The 26,464-nt window shown below is 41.9% G+C and overlaps 1 protein-coding gene across 9 annotated transcripts in view; it reads right to left on the bottom strand.

The window, feature by feature from the left end:
- The window catches only part of fryb (furry homolog b (Drosophila)), a 51,880-nt gene that overhangs the window by 11,249 nt on the left and 14,167 nt on the right, over positions 1-26,464 (bottom strand). For 4 of the 9 annotated variants that reach the window (XM_019363747.2, XM_019363741.2, XM_019363742.2 and 1 more), the window contains exons 2-47: positions 21,139-21,332; positions 20,279-20,332; positions 20,013-20,152; positions 19,520-19,610; positions 19,284-19,363; positions 19,074-19,154; positions 17,423-17,591; positions 17,022-17,114; positions 16,697-16,795; positions 15,268-15,369; positions 14,696-14,799; positions 14,343-14,451; positions 13,396-13,482; positions 12,735-12,906; positions 12,506-12,638; positions 12,302-12,409; positions 11,797-11,923; positions 11,386-11,499; positions 11,008-11,172; positions 10,638-10,724; positions 10,273-10,532; positions 9,957-10,146; positions 9,618-9,742; positions 8,866-8,923; positions 8,103-8,194; positions 7,763-7,935; positions 7,413-7,573; positions 7,206-7,316; positions 6,891-7,045; positions 6,624-6,723; positions 6,369-6,540; positions 5,905-6,161; positions 5,676-5,822; positions 5,375-5,543; positions 5,148-5,238; positions 4,846-4,919; positions 3,620-3,770; positions 3,059-3,162; positions 2,132-2,223; positions 1,908-2,001; positions 1,483-1,702; positions 1,185-1,336; positions 885-1,072; positions 690-784; positions 397-595; positions 92-313 (exon numbers count right to left, since the gene is read on the bottom strand). In XM_019363747.2, coding sequence (XP_019219292.1) covers positions 92-313; positions 397-595; positions 690-784; positions 885-1,072; positions 1,185-1,336; positions 1,483-1,702; positions 1,908-2,001; positions 2,132-2,223; positions 3,059-3,162; positions 3,620-3,770; positions 4,846-4,919; positions 5,148-5,238; positions 5,375-5,543; positions 5,676-5,822; positions 5,905-6,161; positions 6,369-6,540; positions 6,624-6,723; positions 6,891-7,045; positions 7,206-7,316; positions 7,413-7,573; positions 7,763-7,935; positions 8,103-8,194; positions 8,866-8,923; positions 9,618-9,742; positions 9,957-10,146; positions 10,273-10,532; positions 10,638-10,724; positions 11,008-11,172; positions 11,386-11,499; positions 11,797-11,923; positions 12,302-12,409; positions 12,506-12,638; positions 12,735-12,906; positions 13,396-13,482; positions 14,343-14,451; positions 14,696-14,799; positions 15,268-15,369; positions 16,697-16,795; positions 17,022-17,114; positions 17,423-17,591; positions 19,074-19,154; positions 19,284-19,363; positions 19,520-19,610; positions 20,013-20,152; positions 20,279-20,332; positions 21,139-21,258 — 6,087 coding nt within the window. In that variant the 5' untranslated portion in view covers positions 21,259-21,332. Of the gene's footprint in view, positions 1-91; positions 314-396; positions 596-689; positions 785-884; positions 1,073-1,184; positions 1,337-1,482; positions 1,703-1,907; positions 2,002-2,131; positions 2,224-3,058; positions 3,163-3,619; positions 3,771-4,845; positions 4,920-5,147; positions 5,239-5,374; positions 5,544-5,675; positions 5,823-5,904; positions 6,162-6,368; positions 6,541-6,623; positions 6,724-6,890; positions 7,046-7,205; positions 7,317-7,412; positions 7,574-7,762; positions 7,936-8,102; positions 8,195-8,865; positions 8,924-9,617; positions 9,743-9,956; positions 10,147-10,272; positions 10,533-10,637; positions 10,725-11,007; positions 11,173-11,385; positions 11,500-11,796; positions 11,924-12,301; positions 12,410-12,505; positions 12,639-12,734; positions 12,907-13,395; positions 13,483-14,342; positions 14,452-14,695; positions 14,800-15,267; positions 15,370-16,696; positions 16,796-17,021; positions 17,115-17,422; positions 17,592-19,073; positions 19,155-19,283; positions 19,364-19,519; positions 19,611-20,012; positions 20,153-20,278; positions 20,333-21,138; positions 21,333-22,167; positions 22,894-25,573; positions 26,094-26,464 lie in introns of those variants that run through there. The other 5 variants (XM_019363744.2, XM_019363743.2, XM_019363748.2 and 2 more) reach the window with 4 other exon arrangements.

The following is a 26,464-nucleotide window of genomic DNA, read 5'->3' on the forward strand; positions in this document are numbered from 1 at the left end:
TTCTGCTTAATCTTATCTTTAAGTTAACTGTTGTTTTTACAGATACATAAATTTTCCTCTGTAATCAGCAATTTTTTTTTATCTCATCTACCTTTGACAGCAGCTTGTGAACAAGGCGAAGTGACATCTGGTATTCAAACTCGAAGTCTGACTCCATGAGCGACACCGCCACCCAGAAGACTGTGGCCAGTATTGACGAAGGATGGGACACATGCGCGGGATCCGACAGAACGCTGGGATCAATGCGGTTGGTCGATGATGTGCAGGAGCCTGAACTTCTTCCTGTTCGTGCAAGGCCGTGACTGTTGCAAGCCTGCAGATCGAAAGAGAGTACAAAATTAGCATTAAGGATTCAGCATTAAGGTGTCAGATTACACAGCAATCTTCTTTTCTTGCCTGTATGCGATCCAGAGTTGCACTGCGAGGGGGATCACTCGACTGGTTGCTACACTCGCCGAACTTCTTGGGGACAGAATAGGAGCGCTGGTGGCGCTGCGATGACAGACCGACAAATCCTGGGCCAGGGAAGTTCAGCTGACCCGTGCTCTTTCTATTCATCAGTTTGTCACTTGTCACAAAGTCTGGTGAGGATGTCCTACAAATCAAACAATCAAACAATCCTTACATATGTTGTAATCTTCAAATTATCTGCATTACTTCCAAAGATTCAACATTTAGAGCAGACTGACCTGGTAAGAGCTGCCATAAGGTCACTGTTTTTCAGACACTCTGCTAGATTCACCACTACTGACTCCAGAGTTAACAGCACCTCCATCACATAGCCCTGAAACAGGTACAGTTATGAACATCAGCAATAATGTGAATCTTTACCAAATACAACAGTTTGAAAGCACTACATCTCTATTATATGTTTCTTCTCTCACCTGCACCTCGTCTCCATGTTCTCCCACCACCTCAACGAGGCGTGAGACCAGATCAGAGACAGCATGGTTGTTGATTGGCTGTTTGAGAGCTCTAAATATCTGGAAAGACCTGCCGGCATAGTGACGCGAGGAGCTGCACAAAGCCGTCTGTAAGGCCACGTCACTAAGCTGCTGCTCCAGGTGGAAGTCTGTGAAGACAGACATATTTCACCCCTTGTGCAGGTCTAAAATGAATCAACTATTGCTCCATTTGTGAAGATGAGTGAGGTCTGCTGTAGCTGTTATTCAGTGGTTTCTCACCTGACTTGGACTCCTTGAAGACAGAGACAACGTGGCGCAGGAAGTTGCTGAGCTGCTCTGTGCTTTTGGAGTTGGGATTCTTTGGTGTGATGTCCTCATGCACCCACAGTGGCCCAAGTGATCTGTGCAATAACAACACAGTACTCCAAGCACTGTATACCCACCACCAGTACCACCACATAAAAGTTACACGAGCAGCTCACACAGTGTGCACTACAGTGAAATTTAAGCGCACGTCACAACCACACGCAGTGCCCACCTCGAGAACAGCACAAAAGATGACCAGAGTTGTGTTTACCTGGTGGAGAGAAACTCAATGAGTTTGTTCGTCTTCTCATCCGTCTCATTGGGCGCATCTTCAAGATCCTCCAGGTCATCAGGAGTTACAAGGGGCAGATTTCCAACACTGCCGGCTGTGCTGCCACCACCCAGGCTAGCAGAGGATGAGTTGGAGGTGGAGCTGAGACCAGAGTCCACCACAGGAGATGCCTGCCACTCCCGCAAAAAGTCTGGTGCGTCTATGGGAATATTATGACATATGCTATAGAGAAGTGCACTACTACACAGTAATATAATTACTTGAGTCTTTTATCAGATTTTTGTGTACTACACTGTTTAGTTTCTTAGTTTTCCAATGAAAAGTGGTCCATCAGGTCATATCTTACTAGTAAATGTCAGAGGACTGATAAATGCTTGTATACACACTCAATATTTTCTACTTACGTGACTGCTGGTACTCTGTGTGATAGCTGGACTTGATTGTGAGGGTCTTGTTGTCACTGATCTCTCTCGTCAGCATCAGTACTGAGGCTATTACCTGGACGCCCAAAAAGAGGTGTTGCTCAGTGAATATGTAAAGCTTGGCAGAACTTGGTAAAGTAAGTTTCAGTCCCACTTCATGTAATAAACTGGCCTAATAATAACAAATATTAAAATGGAGATCTGACCTGAAAGTTGTTGTTGCAGGAGAGTGCAATGAGGAGGTGAAGAAGGAGACGTTTGCTGTGTTCATAGACCTCTGACCTGTAGTGGTCCAGACCTAGAAAATGAAGTACACACCGAGTGAGACAACAACAGGTTTTTGGTGGTTGACAAAATATTGCAGAATTTCTTGTACTGATGCAGAGAAATTTGTAAAAATTTATGAAGGGCAAAACACATTTCAATCAAAATCCATTCATTTCCCGGCTGCAGTAATAAATATGTTTGTAGTACTTCTGAACTAATCCCCACATGTACAAAGGCTTGTAGTGCCTCAGTTTGTGCAACAGTGAATGAAAAAAAGCTAAAAAAAACAAAACCCTAAACAATCAAAATGGTTTCCTGGATAACTTCATGCAAAAAGACCAGATGATGCTGAATCTCCTGAACTTGCAAGTTAGTATGTAGAATATGCTGAGTGCATAATTAATACAGCTGGCATCTGGGTGGGGGTAGGTATGTGTCTACATGTTAGTTTGAAAATGAGTCACTGTGATGCTTGAGAACAGCCTGTCCACGTCCACGTCTCTGTTTGATGACGATGAAACACATCGTCACGCTATGAGCTCAGTGGACGTCACAGAAAATACCTTCAACATCTCAAGGCTATTTTTGTGTGTTTGTTGTGGTGGGAAACACACTGACTGAAAGGAGAATGAATTGCACTTTTTGATCTTATCTTTTTTGGTTCAAGTTCTTTTCGATCTACCTCATGTTTCATTCGCTTTATCAGTGTGAGACTGAGGAATTTCTTATATAAGTATCAAGTATTTCCACATTCTCCAAAATGCATATAGTACATTCTATTATTTTGGCTTATTTTTCTTCTTACCCCATTTTCCCCAAAATTAATCCATAAAGGGTTTAACCGACATGAGTTGAGTTATGCTTACCTAAGAAGAGGGCATGTAGTAGCAGGGGCAGGTGTAAAGCCCAGTCTTCTCTCACACTGTGGTCCACTACCATCTCAGTCATAAAGATCACTGCAATGTTACACCTTAGGAACACACAAATATTAGGTAAGTACAATAAAATCTTGGAATGTTTGATGGAAACATTTGATGTTTTCATGAGTTATAAGTTGGTGCACTGAGCAGCACAAGTATTTTCCTGTAATCTGTGCTGGTGCATGAACTCTACATGGACCATAGATTTCAAAGCTCTCTACAACAGAGTCTTCATTTTATTTATTTAAAGTATTGATCTCTGAAGTGTCAGGAGAGGCAGAGAAGATCAAGTGGAAAAGCTCTTTTAATATGAACTATTTTCCTAGTAGACCCTGAGCAAGCTGGCTTGGCGTCATTCTGTGCTTGAGTTTATCAGGCAATCTGAAAGTAGGCGTAACATGTCTGTGAAACGCTGTCTGGCCCTGCTGATCGTAACATCACTGTTCTAACTAAGATCCTGTTTTTTCAGAAGTTTACTAAAGGTCATCTGTGTTTGTTTGTGTGCACCTGTGCAGTGGTCCTCTAGGTGTGATAGTTTCTGGAAGGTAGTCAACCAGTGGTGCCCAACAGCCTCCATTAACAGGCATGGGTAACGGCTGAGGACGGTTGGTCTCGAGAATACTCAGCAGCCATCCAGCGTAAGGCGGAAGTGGGTCATCTATGAGCACAGAAAGATTTGGTTAGTAAAATCTGAAACATATGTAATATGTACATATTACAAAGCGCTTTACAATTCCACTATTCATTCACTCTCACATTCACACACTGGTGGAGGCAAACCACAGCTGCAGCCACAGCTGCCCTGGGGCAGACTGACAGAAGCGAGGCTGTTATATCGTGCCATCAGCCCCTCTGGCCATCACCAGTAGGCGGTAGGGTAGAGTGTCTTGCCCAAGGACACAACGACCAGGACAGAGAGCCCGGGGATCGAACCAGCGATCTTCCGGTTACAGATGCGCTTCCCAACCCCCTGAGCCACGGTCGCCCAAATATCCCACCAAAGCCATCATTCTGAATTAAAAGTAGTGCACAATTAACCGATTCACTTTGAGAATCCTCAAAGCACAGGCCGAGGAGGGGGAGTGGCAGCAATCTTCCACTAGAGTTTTAATTCAATTGAAAGCTTAACTTTTTGCCTTGTCCACCATAACTGGAAAACTGTTGTTATCTGTATTATTGTAGGGACCTTTACCTTTCCTTAATACTGTAGTTGTGACTTCATTTTATTGTGTTTGAAAAATACTACCAACTGTAGCGGAAATGAGGTTGTCATTTTTACACTTTGTTTTTTTGCATGAATGAAACAAAGAGTAAGCTTGAAAGATGGCGTTTGGAGTCAATGTCCGGTCTGTAGCTGTATAGTAGATGGTTGATGAATTGGCCTGTGTGACTGGGGCCTTAGCTAGCTGTTTAAATTATAGGAATCATCTAACCTACTTTGACAAGAATGTCAATGGCCGCTATTACAAGGTGCATGACAACACATTTAAAACATTTGCTTTGGGTCTCTATATATAAAAAAGAAAATATGTGGGATGAGAAGTTATAGCACAAGCACTGTCAGTAACAATTACCATTAAAGTCTAAAGTTAAAATGGTGAAGATTTATCACTGAGAAGTCCACATCCTCAGAGTCTCTCCAAATAACAGCTGTCAGCTGTGAAAACCCCTGGGCTCTGTGTGTGAGTCAAAGATTGTGGTTTATTCCTCATGAGAACCAAGTCAGGGCTTACTTTTTTCATCCTCATAGGAGCCTCCGGAGCTGTTGCTGTAACGAGACTCCAGTCTGTTGTGAGCCCTCGCCCGGCTGTGAAAAATCCACCACATTTAAAGTCAAACTCAGCATTTCCAGATTTGATTGACAATATCCTCACGGTATTATCATCGCTACATACAGTAGCTGATATGATGCTGACATTTTTTAGCTATCTTTATGACAGCCTCTTGAGAGACTGTCTTACCCAATAAAACACTGTATCACCATGACAACCCATGCTGCAGCTATAAGTATGTAAGGTATAAAAAAATTACTTACCGTTCTTCACTCTCTCTGACCATCTTGGTCTCATCTGTCTCTGGCAGGTTTTCCTGACCAGCTACTACGGTGTTACTACTGGAGGTGGTGCCTACACATTAAACAGAAACACAGCAGAGTCATCCATCTGTCACATGAAAAAAGCTGTCAAGTTCAAACCAAAGGTAAGTGTTGAGATGAAAATCTAATTTGACTCCACAGACTGTGACAGGAACACATCCCCTCACCTGTCTGGGATGTGGGGGCTTTGTTGCTGGCAGCAAAGCGATAAAATGGAGGATTATCACAGTGCAAAACCACAGGGTTGACAGGGTCGGTCTGCTGCAGCTCAAACAGGAGCTCCTCCATGGTCTGGATGGTGTTATTGCGACACATGTAAATCACCACCTTCTTAATCTACAACAGATGAGCAAGCATTAGTTAGAACTTCTGGGTTATTTGCATTACTTCTGCATATTTGTTATGATATCTTTGTGAGAATTGCTGTATTTAACTTATTGGATTTTTTTAACTAACAAATGCTCTTACATAAGGCAGTAATGTGGTATCACTGCTAACTCCGCACAGGCTGATGAGGAACTGCAGGGTGACTCGCAAGTTGTTGCTCCACCTCTCATTCGACACTAGAGCGTTCCAGGCATTCTCAATCTCCGGTCCGGGAACCTCATCTCCATACTGTAAAGGAAAAAAAATCCAATTAGAAAGCTCGAGGTGTGTGTGGGAGTTTTCACAAGTAAGAACTAACTCGGCTTCCCACCTTAGCAGTCATGAACATGAGGTTGTTGAGCACCAATGATGTCGCCTGCAAGGAACCCCAGCCGTTGCCTCTCAGGCTGGGGGATGCACCCAGGCCCCGAGCCTGACCTCGAGGTTCTTCCTCTGGTGTGCAGGGACTTGAAGCAGGAGGTAAGAGACCTGTGTCCACTAGCTCAATGTTACTAAGCCAGGGTAGCAGGTAGGATAGCATGATCTGTCTGCCATTAGGATGGGTGGTTGGGAAACGTTGGCTCACCTCTGCAAATACCAGGCGAATTCACTTATTCATTTTTTTTAATTTATGCTGCTTCCTTATTAACTTCTCTTCCACATTAAAGTGTAAGGAGATACCATTTTCTAAAAATGCATATAGATATATTAGTTAGTTTATATTTAACTGTTCTTTTTTGTTGCATTTGTACCATTTGGAAGAATTCCACAGAAGAACAGATGAGAAGAATTTACCTGAGAAAAGAGGCAGCGTGAGCTCTGGGTACATGCTGGCAAGCTGGATGGAGAGCTGCGCAAGGCTGACACTGTACAGAGGAGGGAGGGGGCCGTGCGTCCCATACAAAATATTACCAGGCTTCTGCTCCACCATCCGCTTGGAGTATGCACACAGCTTAGATTCCAGCACCTGCAGGAAACATTTATTTTTAAATCTTTGCCAGGTTTTGGCTTTATGACTTTGTTTAATATGTGCCATGAAAGTGAGCATACCTGCATCAGCTGCATGGAGATTTCATATATTTCTCTGCTGGTGTCTGAGGCTTTGAACAGCACGAGGTTGAGCAAAGTCACAAGGTCACATGGATAATTCCTGGCATAATAAATAGAAACAGCTATTGGTTACTGTAAGAACTCAACCAATGAGTATTAACAAGCAAGTGGGCATCGTGGTAAACAAAGTAAGCTTTATATCTGCATCTGTTCCCTGATAGTAAAAACATCAGGAGTTCAGATTAGAACCAGGGTGTGACTCCCGACCTGTTGCCGCACACTGTGGCGATGGCCTTGAAGCAGCCAGATGCAAGCTGGTAAGACCCGGTGAAGCAGCGGTCCACGGCCCAGTTGAACAGGTTAATCTGATCTGGATTCAGTTCTAAAAGCAGAATGACCACCTCACACCCCAGACGGTGCACCTAAAGGAAGACATGTTATTGTGTTGAGGCACTATTGAATGCATGTATTAAAACTGATTTGTAACTTCTTAGATTAAACTAAAATGCTGAAATTCAAATACATGTCATAGAGAGCTAACCGTACAACAAGTTAAACCATCAAATCCCTGAGTCCACCTACCCGTAAGTCATGACAGGCCAAGATGTTGTCAAGCCATTTGTAGAGATAACCATCAGTAGAGAGACCCACGTTGTCAAAAACTGGACCACAGCACAGAACTGCTGACATGGCCTGGGAGACGAAAGCAAAGCTGACTACAATGCTTATATTTCTGTAAAATATCCTGAATCACTGCAAAAAGGAGTTTGGTGATTTTGTACTGCTTACCTTGAGAGCACTATACTGGTAACGAGTGATCTGGTGGTTGCGGTCACTGTACCGGTCAAGAGGCGTAAACATAACACTGAAGGGCCCAGCCCACTGGCTGAAGAGAATGAAGAGATGGTGCCTCAGGGACTGCTGAGGGAAGAGGAAGCGCCTGTGGTGGACTGCACAGACATGAGAGAAAGAAAGAGAGACACTGAGGGTGAGAACAAGAGACAGAATGACTCCGAAAACCAAGGCCAGTACGTTGCCTGCTACTGAAAAATGAACGTGTAGTATTAACTCAAACTATAAAATTACTATAAAATTAAGCTATAAAATTAAAAAGGTAAGAACTCAAATAATAATCTTACCAGGCACACACTGGATGAGATTGGCTACCATCCCACTGAAATGAGCTCGTATGTCTTTGAGCACGTCCAGTTCTTTCTCATTCTCAGCCTCTAGAAGCATCCGGGTTAAGTCCACGTACTCGAGGAATAAAGCACCCAAGGCCAGGGAATCACGCTCCAGAGCTCCATTAGTGCTACAGGAAAACCAGGAGGAAAATATGACCTTAGTAAACTAAACGAGACTAGAGTTACAGACAGGAGAAGATGAGAGATGAGTGTATTCTAACTTTTAGTGTGCATAAGGATCAAAGCCCAGTAAACAACACGAGATGACTCAGTGCATGATACACGTATGTGCTACCTGTCACTGATGACTCCTGCGTTAGCCAGTAGTTCAAATATCCTCAGCAGCTGCAGCCTGAGAAGATCCCTCCTCTCTCTACGCTTCTTGTTCTGGAAGCACAGACAGGTTGTTAGTTTCCTGCCACAAAGCAGATCCAGGATGTCAAAGTCATTTTACTTCCTGGGCCACATTCAACCCACTCTGACCTTAAGTAGGTCAGACAAGTGAATCTCCCCTTTTTGTCAGTGTAAAAAACCTGAACTACACGCTGAATCCCTCAGATATCTTCATCTAAGAAAAAAGAAGTGCAGTATATCTGTTTTTCTACAGGATAATGGAATACTGCTGTAGTAAATGGAAGGAATGAGCAATTAATTCTTTCTTGGAGTCGTTATAAAAAAAATAAAATTTCTATTGTAGATTTTGGAAAAAATTGAACTTTTCTGTCATTTAAATGTTCATCTATTACTTCTTTACTTTGCTGTAGTATATATGGCCATGGGGAAAGCCTCTGTCAGTAGGAAAAGCTGTAAAATGTTAAGGAAAAAAAATTACAGTGAAAGTCCAAAATCGTGATTAACACACAGTTGCCCCAGGTACCAGTATAGCATGCAGTACTTCTGATTGTAGTGGACTGTGGACAAAACTTATAATCCATTTTCATAAACAAAACATTATTAATCTATGGAAGACATCAGCTACAACCCTGATTTTATACTTAATCTAGAAAATATTCTCAATTTTGCACAGTCAGTTTTCACAACCTCTGTGTGTGTTTTACCTCAGGCCTACGTTCCAGTGCTTCTTTCATCAACGGATGGAGTTCTTCGACGAGCTCCCTGTTTGATCAAAGACAGAAAAAAAAATCAGTCAATCAATCAATCAATCAATCAATCAATGACCTGATAGCCAAAATGCTAAATGAGACGTCCTTCCTCGTATAGAAATAGGTTTTCTTCATGGGAACAATGAAGATGTGTGACATAAATCTATGCAGTGCAACCCAAATGTCATGTTCCCTAAAACCACTAATCCTCAGACGCCGTAATGACGGAACAAATTTGTCTGGGCAGACCTTAATCTTTTTAATAACAATGAGAGCCTTTTCAGAAAATACTCTAGGTTAAAAATAGATGATCTCCTTTAGAATGAAAATGCCACCGTGTCACAATGGAACCTCTGTCCTTTGAAAAAATGTGATATGTCTCTGCCCCTCCAAGAATTTCTCTTCTACATCACTGACTCATTTTCTTCTCTCAGTGTCAGGTATGCAGCTCATAAACAGACAGGTGGGAGTAGGTAAAACATGAATGGAAGATAAAAACCACTGAAGAATCGTGTCTTTCTCATGGCAGAGATTCAGATCAAATCTGGCATATCATCCACTTAGAACTGTATTTGTTCTGTCTATTTAGTCTTTTTGAGTTCATTCTCTGCCAAAGGCAAGAATAACATTAGCACTGAAACCAAGGCTAACATCATCAAAGCAGGATGTGTATTTTATTACTGTTGTGTACGTTATTGTTCCAGTACCTGAAGACCAGAGCGTTTGTGCATCCGAATCCCAACACTAGGGACTCTGTGATTTCCAGACTCTCAGCTCTCATCAGCGGGACGAGCTGCTTTAAAAGCCAGGCCACAGAGGGCGTGCCTATAACCTACGAAAAAATAAATAAATAAGTAAAACACACGGACACAGAGATCAATCTTTACATTTTAAAATATCACACTTTAAGTCCATTTTGCTCTTTGTTTCCACATCCAATCATTTAAGGAGACCCAAAAAGCTTTTCATTAGGTGGAAATCAACAAATAATAGTTCACATTTCTAAACTCTACGTCTCTGCTATCAACTGAAGCACAAATATGCACCTTGTTGTCGTAGGTGACGCTGCCATCAGGTGTGGTGGCAGTGATCTCAGGTGTAGACGCTCTGAGATGGCCAGGTGACATGATGCTTGGCTTAGCCACTCCGAGACAGAGGATTAAGTAATTGCGCCACAGTGAGATGTAGCTGTCGCTGGCGCCTGCCGTGCTCGTCTTCTTAGCGTTCACTGGGCTGCTGCATGAAGACAGGTGGAAATGCATTAGTTTAATCTTTCATACAAAAGTTGCTATCATTGCATGTCATTTTATTTAGAGTGAAAATGCTTAAAGTGAACAATATAATAAATGTGAGTTCATGTACTTGGGATCAACCAGAGGCAGCAGCAGCTGTAGCCGTGTGAAAACATAGGGCCAGGCGTATCCTAGAGCAATGGGGCAGTGCTTAGGCAGATGCTCTTGCCGCAAAAAGATGTGCAAACAGAGCACCCATGGGTCCTTCACACACTGGGCAAAAATCCAGACATGGCTGGGGCTCTTCACGTCGTACGAACTGCTCACCAGTCGAGCCGTCCACTCCACTAGCCACTGGAGGTCAACGTGGTGGCTGAGAGGCAAGGTGGACTGAGAGAGGCAACAGGAGCAAATAAGTAATTTGTGAAATCAGTAATCACGTCGATACACTTTTGTTAGTGATTACTCTCACATTCTAAGCACAAATATACATACTGAGTCAGAAACAGCCACGTGAACAAAGCTGTCCATTACAGCAGGGCTCAGCTGGTCCATGACCTCTATCATGGGTTTGTCATCGTCCTTTAGGGAAAGACATTTATAGAATCAGCTATTTTTATAACAGCGTCACACAATGCATGTCTAATCACAGCAAGTCAGATGGCTCTCCTTCCATCCTATTTCCATGCCCTTTCTCCCTCTTTAATCACAGTTTGCCACAAGATTGCTGTTGTATTTGTTACCGAACTGTTTTTGTATTTTTCTTCACTGCTTTGTCATCATCTATAAAGTGAGACAAGCTGGTGAGCTGTTATATCCCCCCTACATGATTGGTGGGAGAAGATGTGAGCTTTCTGTACTTTACCTCAGCATGTCCCAGTGCCGTGAAGAGACAGCGTATTTCTCTTAACACGCCGACTGCCAGCTTCCTTGTGCTGATCTGACACGAGCAGAGGAGCAGCAGAGCCAGGCCCTCCACCGCATGGAGTACTGAACAATGAGGGCTTCGCTCTGGTAGTCTAGGGCTGGCCTGATGGAAAGTTAGGAGGGTTAGTAAAAAAAGTAATTAAGCATGTATTTACAGACTGACCAACCCAGAAGACCTCAACAACCTTTCAAGCTCAATGGTTTCTCTAAATGTTTTTAATATGATTTTAAATCCACTGAACATCATGTCTCCTAAAGGAGAGGAAATAGTTGGCTTAAGTGTGACTGTCATAATGATAAAGTACTCTATACAAACCTCAACTCCCCCTCGCATCTTCCCCTGGAGCTGCAGAGCTAACCTCCACTGTGTGAGCAGCTGGAGAAGAAGCTTGACGGATGCATCCTGCAGACACTGATGGGTGTCTTGGACCTGGAAGTATTTAGCATACGACACTCCTGTTGTGAAGTGAACCCCCTTCGGTCATAACTGGCAACAATGTTTTATGGCTAACACTTTGAAATTATGAATAAGCATATAATAAAGAGGTCCTATTGTAAGAAGCTACTATGTTGGTTCTAAATTGTCACCCTTCAGTTTAAGGACCACATCACTCTGTGAGAATCTAAATTAGTTCTGGGGAAATGTTTCTAATATGTCACTATGTAGGTAGTATGATTTTAACACTTTAGAAGAGCAGCATGAAAACATCTGAAGGTTGTGCTATACCTCACGTAAAAGGAAATGTGTGTAACCAAAAAGGACGTCTTCCCTCCAGTCTGAGAAATCAAGTAACAGGCTCTGCAGGGAATTCTGGGAAATAAGACGAAGCTCATCGTCCATGTGCACTGTGAGTCTGAGGGACAGACAGACAATAAATAAGCAAGATTTGGGTTACAAAGCTTATATTTAACTATAATTAAACTAAAATTGCAACCGAGTGAAAATAAATTTGAATCAAAAGGAAAAAAAAACATAATGAAAAGGAAGGAAATCTGCTTAGTTTTTGTGTATTGTTTGCACTGAATGCCTGTTCTGAACTTCCTACATGTTTCCCCTGAAAATATGCAACCACATTAAAACAAAAAAGGCTTAAAGTAACACAGAAACTAATAAAAACTAAACTGAAACCAAAAACTTGTATTGATAAGGTTTAACTTATTTACTTATAATGTATTCTAATCTCAATTTTTTTATTGTATTTTGAGGAACTTGAACTAGACCTGAAACTTACCTTGATAGCAAGTCTATGAGTTCAGGCTTGGACATGCCATCAGGAAGGATACGAGGAATGGCAGCCACACATGTCCTGAACAGATCGATTTTAGGCTTCCTTTCACCGCTAAAGATGGAAGATGGAGGGGTACATTGGACACTTATTTTAGATCATGTTTGCAAAATTTCAAACGGAATGAAACTCCACTTTGCAGTTACATACGTAATCATATCCTCTGGCTCTTTGTTGAGCATCTGGACGCTTGTGAGCATCATGCAACGACCCACCTCCTTGTCCAAGTGCCTCAGGATGTTGTCCAGAGCTTTTCGCACCTGGGAGTAGTACAAGGACATGCCTGTGGGGGACCAGCCAGAAACAGAGACGATGAAGGGGGAGACATTCAAATTACAGCAGCCTCCAGACACCCACACACACAAACACACACACAGACCTATTAGCTTGGCTTCCTCTTCAGTGAGTGTCTTGCTGAGATATGTTTTCTTCTTCTTCAGAGAGTTTCCAGAGGGCAGAGTGGCTCCTGTGTTGGGCATAGGAGGCTCTCCATCCTTCTGTTGGAGAGCATCTGCTATGACCAGGAACGCCCGCAGACCAATGTTCATACGCTGGAAGACAGACACAGCGCCAGTTTTTATGCCAGTTTTTCAAGAGCAATGGAAGATTTAAAGCAGAATTCGAATAAATGTAGATCAACATCACTACATTGTTTCCCAGTAAGACACAGATCCTGCAGTGAGTGTAGCTGAGCGGGATCTATTTATATAACTGCTGATATAATGTCAAAAAGCCTCACTGTGACTGTAAAAACTGTGCAAAGCATACTGCACTGTCAGATTACACCAATCGATAGTTTAGCACATAATGTCCAACACAGGATACGCTCACTGCCAAGTCCATCTCGTCTAACTATTATTAGGTAGAGTGAATATCCACCGTTTCAGGCTAATTACGTTGAAGCTTCCAGCAGACCACATACTGTTCTTTACATTCCTTTGATAGAAATCAAAAGTGGAATGCTTAGATCTATAAAATGTCCCGTGGAGATCCGCTGTTGATCTTTGTGCAACTGAATGCCTGCGTCCGCTCCTTTTTACCTCTGGGTTGAGACTGAAGGCTTTGGCGGGTTTCCCAACACTCAGCAGGTCAAATATGATCTCCTTCATAGCGAAATCGAGTCTCTCCTGAAGAAAGGACAAACATGCTGGAGTTACCGGATTTTAGAGGTAACGTGGTGTGAGGCAGCAGGTGTATCTGCTGTCAGCAGTGGGACATTTTTAATAAAAACTATTTTTAAAAAAATCAAAGAAGAAACCAAACAAAACAGAACACTGAAGGTCTTATTTATACTTCTTATTTTGTCGGAGTCACAAAAACTCATGTCATGTAGCAACTGGGGTTTCACACAGTTACTACATGACAGCAGCAAATGCAAGAGCAAAGAGTGCGCTGCACTTAAACAGCATTAGAGCAGGTTTCAAAACCCTCTGCCGCTAATTCAGACATCAAATATAATGTAATCAATTTTGATAATGGATTCTAGTGAAATGTAAAAAAAACATCTCATGTCCTACATTGTTGGTCAGCCTCTACTTTTCATTACTGTTTAGCTTTTGAGTAGTTACTGGAACCGTGCCATCTCAGAATTTTGGATTAACCATTGTATTAGTCTGTTTTTCAGTAGCAGTACAGAAAAAAACACTATGCTATGCACACAAATGTGACTTTATTTCTCTGACCAAGAACAACACTTTATGTGGTTTGGTCACTCATACCATTTATCAAGGTATTCATTTTTTACTGATAATGAAGGTTATAATCTTGGTTGTTTCTGTGTTTTATTTTTTTTACTCTTTGACTGTATTTAACTGGTGTATGGATTTTTATGTGTGTGGTATTAATTTATGCAACTTATGAGCGTACCACTTTTCTTCTTGGCCCTGGACACTCTTGAAAAAGAGATTTTTAATCTTAAGAGTTTATTTTTTTCATGGTTAAATAATAATAATAATAATACTACTACTACTAATAATAATGATAATACCTGGGCAATAAACTGGATAATCTTGACAAAAATATTCAGGGGCATGTCTCTGGGAACGACGCTACGACTCCCTTTGGGGAAGAGAGTGGTGGTGATGGACGTCAGTCGACTGAGGGACAAAGAGACATTAGTATTGTAATTCCTGATGCATTTGACTATATTTACAACTGTACCATGTTTAAAGGAAATTCCACTAAATAACTTAATCATACAAGTAACAGCACAATTAAAAAAAAGAAGAAGAAGAAGATTATTTCTGGAAAGATAACTGATGATTGTTTAACATGCTGTTACCGAGCTTCCAATTACATCTTACATGCTATTTTATAGAAAAGTAATAGATGTAGCATTACCTTTGTGTAGCAGTGTTGCTTTCACACTTTATCCGGATCATGTACACCCACAGCAGGCGGTAGAGTGATTCCAGAGCCACTCGTGCCATCTTGGGGTCTTTATTCTGCATTCACACGCATGCAGACAAAAAACAATTAGACTTAAAATAGGTAGAGTTTGTTACACATTGGTAACAGAAATGTTTCCTCTCATCAAAACAAGTTTCTGAAATTAAAAAAAAAAACCCTAAGGGGCATTTCTTTCTGTTATTGTACAGGCACAGTATAAATTGCTGTGTGCCCAACATACACTGGATTCTAAAGATTTAAAGTGTAATCATAAACTTTATGAGGCTTTATGAGCCCCGGTCAGTCAGTTTCTAAGCTGCAGTGCTTCACTTGAAGCAATAAACACTGACGGGTGATTTTAAAGCTGAAGGGCTAGGGGGTAGAGCAAATATTTTGTAGTGTTTTTTGCATGTACAGTTCACTTTTCACACATAATTTATATTTATGAGTATACTGTTTTGGGAAACAAACAGTCCTTCCTACAGTAATTTGTGTATTTGCATCATACAGACGAAGCAGCTGACCTTGAGGTTTGAGAGGCAGTTGTTGAGAAAAATGTGCCAGCGGCTGAGGAAGAACTGCTTCTGACTGACACACAGCAGGCAGGTCACCAGAGGATACAGGGCCTGGTGCAGAGAGGAAAGACAGATGGGAGAAAATTAAATGAGGCGCATGACAAATTTGGGGGGATGAACCGACCTGTCAGCCAAACACTGATGTTGAGAAACAGCACTTCTCCGATTTGTTACAATTTAACACTGGATGAAAGTTCAAAGGTAGTGCGACGATGGCACATCCCTGCAATTTTCATTACTTATTCTTTCTCCCCAACTAGTGAAACAGAGACAGTCTGACTAGCTGCAAACTTTAACCCAGGTACTGACATCCATCTTTGTCCTTTAAAAACAAAAATGTATATACATGAAATCCCATGAAGAAAATCAAACCATCAACAGTGTGAGTTTTTAGAAGTGACTCATATTTACGGATTTTTAACAGAAATTTCATGTCCAGCAGGCTCAGACCTGACGTCTCCTCTGTACACTCATTCTTAAAGGTTATGTAAGTCAGCATGCAGATCATTCTTTAAAACAAATTCTTTGCTAATGATCAGCGTGGGTCGAGGGAGGCGTCGCGACTGGGTTTTGGAAACTCTAACCTTGAGAAGCGCACCTGTCACTCCTTATCAAAGTGAGCACTCTTTATCTGATTCTCGTGATTTCCTTCTTTCACTCAGACACCAAGAATGCAAATGAATAGCAATTATGGAAAAGCGCCACATTGCTATCATTCCTGTCATATTTGTCAATTATGATCTCCCTGACATGGCAGATGACTGCTTGTTAGTGTGCGTGCCTCTGTGCTATTCACTTGGAAAAAGTGAAAAAAAAAACAAGAACTTTTGTTTGGAGAGAGGTGTGTCAGGTCTAGGCTGCATGGGTGGCTTGGAGTATGCGGAGAATCTGCAAAAATAATGCAGCACAGCGGACTGATGGCATGTCTTGTTATCAAATGTGCCCATCAAATAACTGCAGGACACATCCCAAAGGTGGGGCTACATCTTAGAGAATGTACCACCTCAGCGAGCGTTGTCGTGCATCTGAGAAATTTCTAAGAAGTTGTGTCTATATTTTAAGGAGGTTATAGCACTGAAAATCACGTACAGTTCAGTAGCCTTGTAATCAAAGCCTAGCCTTAGTGCACTGTTTTAATGAGTCAGATGAACTGCTGATTTCCCTGCCTACCTCCATGCTGTAGGCAAACAATGCCCATCTGGCGCAGCTTCAAAAAATAGCCAGTGCGCTGCACACTACACTCTTATCTCGTTCCCACGAAGAGATAAAAGCCCACATGTTGGGAGAGTTACAGTAAGTGCTTTCACCAACTGCTAGTAATGGAGAGGAAATGAAGAGAGATTACCAGTGGTGAAACCGAATACGGGGAAAAAGTTACCAGAGAGTGTTTCTTCCTAGAGGACAGGTCCAGTGTGGTGTCGTACAAACTTTCGACAAAATTTCGTAGACATGGCACGTTCACCTCATTCTTCACGGTCTGGAGGAGAAGAGATAATGCAGAAGTTATGTCGATATACATTGGATTTCCTTTCCCCCCCCACCAGAACAATGTCTGTTAACCTGATCGAGACAAACAGGGCATTATATACTGATGATCCTAAGACATCAGACTTATCATATAAATGGAGAGCAGTAATTTCAATCTGGGCCTGTCCTAATGTCTACTCTGTTTTGCTCTGAGGAGTAAGATTAAATGCACTTACAGCAGCTACAGGTACGAGTATTTCCACAAAGAGTCCAGCTAATGAGTGCTTAATGTCTTTATCTTTCACTTCCAGGAAATACTGTGCACACTCCTGCAGACAGAGAGAAGGAAAGAAAGAAAGAGAGTCAGAGAAAGTGATAAATAAAAAACCCCATCTCTGTATATGTCCATAGCTTTGTTTTGCAATGGATCATGGGAATTCTTGCAACTACGACTCACATCAATGGCGCGATAAACAAGGCAATTAGATTAATTTGTAGAACTTGGGTAGAAAGCTCTATGATGACAGGTACAAATATTCCAACAAAAAACCATAAAAAAATCTACATCATTCCTTTAAGCTTCCTAAACACAGCCCCTCTTTGGCAAGGTAGCTATTACAGTAGTAGCTCAGTCTACCTGCATGAACTGGAAGGAAGCTTCGAAGTCTTCCACCGGGTACATTTTGATGCGGAAAAACTTGAGTCCCATGATGAGGCTGATGGTGGACTGGATGACGTACGGGCTCTGCTCTTTCTGCCTCAGCTCCTTGAGCTCAGAGATGAACTTCTTCCTCACTGCTGGGAACCTGCCGAGGAAATGGTGACCAGATGTGAGCAATTCTTGTGAGTTTTAGTAAATACCATTATATCTATGTCTAAGTGGGGGGGATTACATTTGGAGAATAACTAAAACAAATCATCAACAGTCTTCTAATCTCTGTTTATTTGCTTAGATTGAGCACATTTAGTCCCCCCCCCCCTTTTAAAACACATGCACATGGGTATATGCTTTTTTTCCGTATGTACCAACCAGCCAGATAGATTCTACCAACAGTACAACAGTGCTCTGCAAGCCTATATTTAGAAAGGCATCTGGAGGGGCAATGTGCAGGGAATATGTATGTGTGTGTGATTTTTGCACATGGTCTAGCATGTTACTGCAGCAGTTTAGTAAGTGAAATAGTTATTAGTCTTGTTCTACGTGCAGAGAGTTTAAATAAAGCACATATAAACACTATTATCATTAACTAAACTGAAAATATGCAGATAATGGCAAGAATAATGAAGCATAGCCTCAGGTTGTTTATGAGTGTGTACTCAAATTTGTAGTAGTCCTGTGTGTGCAGAATGCAGTGCAAATAAATAACACAGAAAGGTGATTTAGAATGCTACTTGATTAGTGTAAAAAACACAAGACAGTTTTTCTCCCTTTGCTCAATTAGATCTCATACTTGGTCGATAGCTGTGTTCCATTAAGTATGTGGATTTTGGGGTTATTATCTTTGTGTGTGTGTGTGTGTGTCTGTGTGTTTGTGTGTGACAGTTTTTGAGCTACCATGTGTAACTGCATAGTAATAACCCAGTAAAATTAGATTTTTTTATTTCTTTTTTTATCCTTCATTGCACATGACATTACGTGACACAGTTGGAGGACCCTTATCATTACCCTTATGCACACAAACACACATTCAGACTAGAGGAACACAGCTATTACTACACTAGGTTCTTCACTTGTGCTGAAGTTGGAGAGACGACATTTGTAATCTCTGATTTCACTGAAAATTGGGTCAAAAAGAGGGCAGATAGCAACTGTTGCCACATATTAAATTTTTAACCCAGACAAACAGGCCCACAGCTGTAACACGACCTGGATTCTACTTCAAATTAAAGACAAAATTTTTTCTTTCTGTTATATTTCTACTCTATGACCACACATCCTTAGTCAGCAGTTTTTAAAGACTGACGAGACAAGCTGGACTTTCTTTTTATTGTGATTTCCACAAACCCACTCACTGTAGACATCTGGGAAAACAATAACACTGTGAAATACTAAGACTTCTCGTACCCACTTCAGCTATTACATTTCGAAAACACTGGCCTCAGTATCAAGTACTCGCTTTCAGTTTTTATTGAGCTTTGGCTCTGTACGTGTTGGGTCTTCAGGGAGATTTATTTTTGAAAAAAAAAAGTACTGAGAACAGGTACAATTACATGAGAGACACAAACATTTATTGCGTGCAGCTACACAAATATGCATACAGTGTAAGGAGTAATTAATTCAACAGTACCTCGACTGAGCTACGACTCCCACTACTTCAGCATAGAGGTCAGCTACTATGTGCATGTTGCCTGTGTTGGGCCCCAGATACCTAAAAATTAAACATTAACATGAATATTATCAATCAAGTGCACTGGTTAGTTTTTACAAATTTGAAAACTAAAATGCATTTAATTCATTCTATTGCATTAATATAATTTTTATAGGTCATCTGTCTTACCCTTCCTTGTATTTGAAGTGCTTGAAGGCCAGGTTAACGACCTCTTGGATGAGTCCATCCAAAAGAGGATGAAGGGGGATCTGCAGTAAAATGTAATTTTATTACAATTACTTTGTCACTTAAACACATACGAGCTATTCTGGAAGGACGTTTAATATGCATTATTATCAGTGCTTCTCCTTTAAACATTTAAAAGACATTATGACAAACAGATCAGACTGCAAAATGTGCCCCACCTGCTTTAAAACTTCAATAAGCACCAGTGAAAAGATGAAATCTATTGCCAGATCCCTCCGCTCCAATAAGTAGTCCTTCTGCTGCTCATCACTGAGAAAGACAGACATAAGACGATATTAGCACACTTACAATAACAGTGTCTGTTCTGTTAGGCCCGGGTGCACAGAGCTGTGAAGGTCATTTTTGACTGTTTTAGCACATTTCCTTATCTACGGCGCTATGTAATGGATTAATGTTGCCGGGTCTTCAAAGTTGTCATTTTTTGGTTTGTACCTCAAATTCTATGTCTATGGTATATTAATGAGTAAGCACGACATTCACACCTATGTTTGGACCGACCATCACCCTAATCATCCTCATCTGATTTCAGGCTGGTTTGGGAATATTTGAGCCCACATTGATTGGAATAAATCGTTTTAAAGGAATGTATTTCATGATCCAGTTCATGTGTTAATGTGCACAAACAGCTCCAATATTTTAATCTTCTCTCACTTTTTTGACTTGGTGTTGGCCCTGGGTCGATATTCATGGGACTCGTCCTCCAGGCCATTTTGCCTCTTGTACCAGTCGAACAGAGTCTTCAGGATGGACGGCAGGCAGTACTCAGCAAGAGAACTCATAGAGCTGATCAGCTGGACAGATGACAGGAAGAAGAGAGGGAGCCAAGAGACAAAGAGAAAGGATGACAAAAAAGGTTAGTCTTGTTCAAAATATGTGACAGTGTATAGTAAGTATGTGTCCACATGAGGCACACACACCTGGTCAAACTGTGGGTCTTCTCCTCTCTGCAGAGATTTGTTTAGTGGCTTCTCCTGCCGGATAAGAACAGACAGAGGTGGAAAACACTCATGTTAGTCTACTAGCATTAGTAAATATTTTGTTTTGAAATTCAGGGAAAAGAAATTCAGTTCAGACTCCTGACAGAACAAAATGGTCATTGTGTCCAAAAAGAGAGCGAGTGAGACTCATAAATCACTGAGTCAGAAGGTCAAAGCTAATAGTCGCATTTATTAAATGTAACAAAAAGTGAAGAAGTTTACTTTGTCAAACAGACAAAAAAATGAGATGAGAGGGTCAATATTCTGGCTCGGATATATTAGGGTTATTTGTTGTTCAAAAAACTGCAAACACAGTGTGTCTCATTGTGAACCATAAACTGAAAATTGTCATATAGAGACAAGCAAAGGTGTAAACATGCACAGTTCAAGTACACTAACAGGTACATCTGAGCCTGTATTATTTACGACTGCCTGCTTTTTCAAATGATAACAATACAGAGGAAAAACACCTTGGGTTAAATGTGTATTTGATCACTGAGTGTAGAGTGTGCGTGGGTTTCCAAGGTAAAATACAATCCACTAAACACAGCGATAAAGAGAAGGCATTCCCTGATTTACTGCTTTTTCCATTTATTGCTCGGCTGGATAGTTAAAAAAGGTTGGAAACTGTGGATTGCATAAAAAAGTCGGGCGAATATACACTGTCATCAAAAGTTACTATGACTAACAAAATGAAATTAGATGGCCAAAATGCGTGTTTATGATGCTGTAACACAGACAGAAGTGGACCAAGCGTCATGGAGATTAAAAAAAGACAGAATCAAAGCTCGGTCACTCACCAGTGGTTCAGCCATGATGATACGGATCTTGCGTTCAGAGAGCAAGGTGAAGTTGGCAAATAAGCTTTTTAGGACAAACTCGCCCGGCTTGCTCTCTGGGTCCACGTTGACAGGCGCCATGACGACGGGGCCCTTCCTCTCACCCAAGGGACCGCTGGCTGGTGGGATGGATGGCTTCAGTCCCACTGGAGAAGCTGATGACATATAAGACAGGCCAGTTAGTCTGAAGTACTCTGACTCTGTGGGTCACTCCTGAGTTACAGTAAATACTTCTGTGCCCCCAGCATGCACACATTTTTATCAGCGTTACTGCTAACTGGAGCATATTTAATGCTAAAGGTTTTGAACTACAGATCTCATCATTTTTGGGCCTTCAGCCTGGTTTTGCTTTCTGAACCATGACAAATAGAGCTGAATATGCATTAGAAGTTCATATTTGCAATGCTCTCATGGTTGATGATTCTCACTTGTAGAGTCACGAGGAATGGGGAAGTGTTAAAGATCATCTTCTTGAGCATAAATTGCATTCAAACTAATAAAAACCACATCTGTGTGTTCAAATTTTGACTGAGTTATGGCTCGGCGAAGGACACCGACTCTGGCAATCCTTACACGATCCTCCCTGCTTTGCATTCAGGCAGCTGAGGTGCAGACTCATGCTATCTCCTGTGGTAATAAATCTCATACTCGGATAAATAAACAGAATGAAACATTTGCAGGTTTGATTCCCAGAAAATGCCGGAGGAAAAAACATGTGTTAAGTACTTCCCACACCCCCCAAATAAAACAAAGCAACAATTACCACAACATTTCCCAGATGTGTCTAGTGTGTTTGCATTAAGAACGATGCCAGATCAAACTGACCTTTCATGACCATGTGACCTGACCTCACTGGAGAGGTGAGATGTAAATACTAACTCATGGACATGACAGGCCCCTTGGCCTGCAAAGCAGTCTATCTGAGTTAAACCTGAGCACTCAGGCTTTGCAAACAGGTGTCCATATGAATGCGCAAGCCTTTACGCTTACCAAGGCCCTTGATGAAGCTGATCACACTAGCCCTGCTCCATTTCGTTGGCACCTCCATGGTGCAGACAGCCTTACAAGGACACAGTGGGTGAAATGGGAAAAAAACGGTGGGATTTTACAGGCTGTGAAGTACAGCGTCCATGATTTATAACAAAAGCAATTCCTTTCAAAAAGGTTAAAGTCACAGAGGACGTTTGTCTACTCCACCATTGTGAAAAATACTACAGAAGTCCCTTTGATGTCCAGCTTTGGCACCAGGTCGGTTTAACCAAAGCTAAAAGTGTAAATCTCCATCCTTAAGAAAATGAACGACAGAAAAAGCGAAACACACGAGCCTGAGGTCAAAAAGAAAACTGTCATGACAGCAGCATTACAGCTCTATCCCACATTCAGTCCAAATCAAACAGGGTGATGAGCTGCATCCACACACTGGAGGAGCCATAGCCAGAGCAAACCCGCCCAAGTGAAGATGCCTCGATGCTTCAGAGCCAAGAGAGCTCCAGCTGAAAGTTGAAGAGCAGGTGCAGAAGTGTCTTCTTAAAATAAAAGTAGAGACAACCAACAACCATTTATTCTGTCATAAGGGCAATCTACCAACAGGGATCAAAAAACCTTTCCAGTGTCCTGCTCCAGGAGAGGTTTGAGTAGATTAGAGGCTGCGTAGGGCCTCGTGCTCGAGAGCTATATGAGCCTACAGGCCAGCTATCAGTTTCTACTTTTGCTTCTGCTCCGCCTCCGACCTGCCAACACTCTGCACAACAATTCCTGTGACCTTGAATTCCTTGAAGCCCTTTGGAAAGAAGTATTGAAATTAAGTGCTTCTTTGAAAATGGTTAAGGGCTGTCCTTAAGTAGCCAATAGCAGTTAAGTAAAGTCTGCTCTTTGTGGAGATCTGACCAGAAGAGTTAGGCTGGAATTTCAACACTGCTCCGAGAGCGAGCCGAGGGGCGGAGGGAGGTGCTATATATAGACTGCTGGCGGTCACTCGCTTACATACCCACCACTCCCACTGACCCCTACTCATACACAATTGCAGACACATGAGCACAAAGACATAATCAAATACACAGAAACACACACACTCATACACAACACAATAGAAGGTGGTCTCAAACTGAGATAATCTATTACAACTGCTCAGTGAAACACAGTGGTGTACAAGCTTGTGCTTGATCAGATGAGAGTCGAAAGTCGTGGCGGCCCAGGAAAGCTGCGGTGGAGCACTTCCTGTGACCGTTTGTAGACCATTTGCATGACTCAGCAATAAAGGGGGTAATTCAGCAGAATTCTACCATGTCCAGTCATTACAAGTCTGCCTTGGTTTAATTACACTATACAATAAATTCCAAATTTTAATTGAGAAAAATGTATTTAAAAATGTGCGAGCAAGAACGAGACAAAGGAAGAAAGGGACTGAAATGGCAAAGAGATGAAGAGGAGAGGAATAAAAAGCAGAATTGACAATAACAACATTGTTTTTCCTTGAGCCAAAATTCCATTGAAGGAAATTTCACTGCCGTTTTGATGCTGGATGGAGACAGCAACACATTTTAAAACCCTGACTTGGACTGTGGGAATCAAGTCTTAAAATAATCAGCAGATTATCTGATAAAAATAGACCAAGTGGAGAGAATTTACATCTGGTGTTTACCTCCAACCATCATGTCATACTAGCAGACAAGCACCCTGGCGGGATGAGTCATGAATAACACGCATTATGAGACAGGGTGACTGCATACACATCTTAATGCATCAACAATGCAGCTGTCACACAGAAATCCTAATAGGGACGTTTAAATTAAGGTTAGTATTTAATACCTTTAAGTTTTTCTGGGGTTGTGAACAGACGTATCAGTTCTGCACATGCTTGCACAGTCTGAGGCCAGTTTAATATGGGCTGTGATGAGTCACTTGTAAAAGCACAGACATTAACACAAACACACACTGACTGGCCTCACCAAGACCAAGAAGAGCTAAACCTGTATGCTGGTACCTGTGAGATAAAGGTATTCTGGAGTTTTTATTGTGTTATTCTTGGTCATTTTTTAACTAACCCTTAGTTGTGTAGTTATGAGAGGTTTAAGTTTGAATGAATGTCAACAGCAGTGCAATTCTTAGCCACTGTAATTCAAAATACTGCCGTGTTGTGAACATTACAGGTGAAAGGATATAATTAAAAAAAACAAAAAAAAGGATTAAAACTAAAGTCTTAAAAATCTAAGTAGTTGACATTACGCGCATGAATATTTCAAAGCGATGGCAGGAGATGATGAGGTCAGCTATTTGTCTAGTGATTTCACTCCACAGCAACTTAAAAGTTAAAACACCAATCTAAGTTGGAGTTAAAAGCCTGATTCTTGGCTTTTAATTCTTCTGACTGCTATCGATATCATGACCTTGAGCCAAACAAAACCAACATGTCTGCGTCTGGTCTACAGCTGTGACAAGTGAGGAAACACGTCTGTTTCTGCAGTGATTTCATTTTTTATTACATCACCAATAGCCCAAGGGGAACCATCAACACGGCCCATGAAATTCCTCCTTAACCACTGCACCGACGTAACCCCTGCTGTCAGTAACCTTCAAAACACACCTGACACATGAGCTGTGCGAAAGGCAAGAAATTCACATGGAATCTAGTGACTTCTCAAAGAGGCACACATAAACAAACTGAAGACTACCACAAGAGGTGATCAGCCGGTACAGGAAAATCACTGCAGCACAACAACGACGACAACAACAACAAAGCCTTCTCGCTTATCTTTGCATCCTCTACAAGGTAAACTACAGGTTGCACACCGATGAGTCCAAATGGGGCGATAATACAGCGATGTGTTCTGATTACTGTAATGTCTCAGATTCGTAAAGTACAGTATGTCCCAGTGAAAACAGTCGAGAGAGATGCTGCTGGTGACGGACTGCCTCACAGCGACCTACAGTGGCTTTACCTTCTGTTTTGTAAACAGATATTTTGAGTCTTCTGGACCGCACATATTAATATCACATGTAAAAAGACAGCTTTGTTTTGTTTTTATTTATTGACAAATTCTGATTGACTTTATAATTTCTGTACCAGGCTCAAAGTCAAATAGTGACACTTTTTTTCTGTTAAGTAATGTTATATATAGAAAACTGCTGAGAAGCCAGATTTACCCTCATTCTCTGGAGCTCTTGCTCAACTCAACTACTTGTCTTCCATTATTACGTTACGTAATATTGCCAAATGTTGACAGTGTCGATCACACTGTGTGCCGTCCGTTTGTCCCTGAACTTCAAACGTAAACACAAATAAGCATAGTCTGCACACTGCAGGATCCATTAATGATGAGTTGTGGGCAGACTGTATCACACATTTGCTGGGCACAGCAGCAAGCAACAACAACAGTGATCTGTTAGCTGTACTCACTGCCTCCAAAGGACTTCAGCAGAGACTTGAGGCTGATGTCAAAGAAGCCCGAATCCTGCTGGCTGGTCGCCATGGCTGCAGAGGCTATGTCGCCACGGTGACAGACAGCAGAGGGGGGACAGGACGGCAGGATGAGGCGTTGCAGACGGAGCAAGTAAGAGAAAGAGGAGAGCGCTCCGACAGGAAAAAGGCTCGGAGAAAGGGGGAGAAGGATGCGGGTGGGCAGCGAGCGATGCGGATGTTGCGGCTGTCTACTGCTGAGTGTGTGTGTTTGTTTGCGTGTGTGCACGAGGAAGAGTGTGTGTATGCCAGAGAGAAAGAGAAATAGTGTCTCTCAGGCTTGCCTGAGCTCTATGTTGCTATCTTGCTGGCTAACACCCCCCCCATCCCCTCTCTGTTTTGCTCTCTCAGGACAGTGATACACAGATGTTGGTAGACGCAAGCAGCCAATCCTCTTAGAGGAAAGACAGAGAAAGAGTGCGGGGGGGGGGGCACGCGCGCACACACACACACACACACACACACACACACACACACACACACACACACACACACACACACACACACACACACACACACACACACACACACACACCAGCTAATGCTACATAGGGGGTATGCTGAAAATAGAGGATGATAAACTGGGAAGGTGAAAACTAGTGAGTGAGTGACAATGAAAAGGCAGTTTTCATACCGCTGTAGCTAAAAGGAGCAGACTAACAGCACTAATGTTTCTATTGTTGTCCTCTTCTGTTTCATATTGTGCTGAGTGAGCATGCCGTCAGCCTGCACTGACCAATAAGAGCCAAGAGTAGCAGTGATAGGCAGGCTGAACCAGCAAATAGCCAGGAACAACTGGTTAGTGCAGCACTGCCTCAGGTACCACATATA

The sequence above is a fragment of the Oreochromis niloticus genome, linkage group LG10 (assembly GCF_001858045.2).
Source record: "Oreochromis niloticus isolate F11D_XX linkage group LG10, O_niloticus_UMD_NMBU, whole genome shotgun sequence".
Classification (NCBI taxonomy): Eukaryota; Metazoa; Chordata; class Actinopteri; order Cichliformes; family Cichlidae; genus Oreochromis; species Oreochromis niloticus.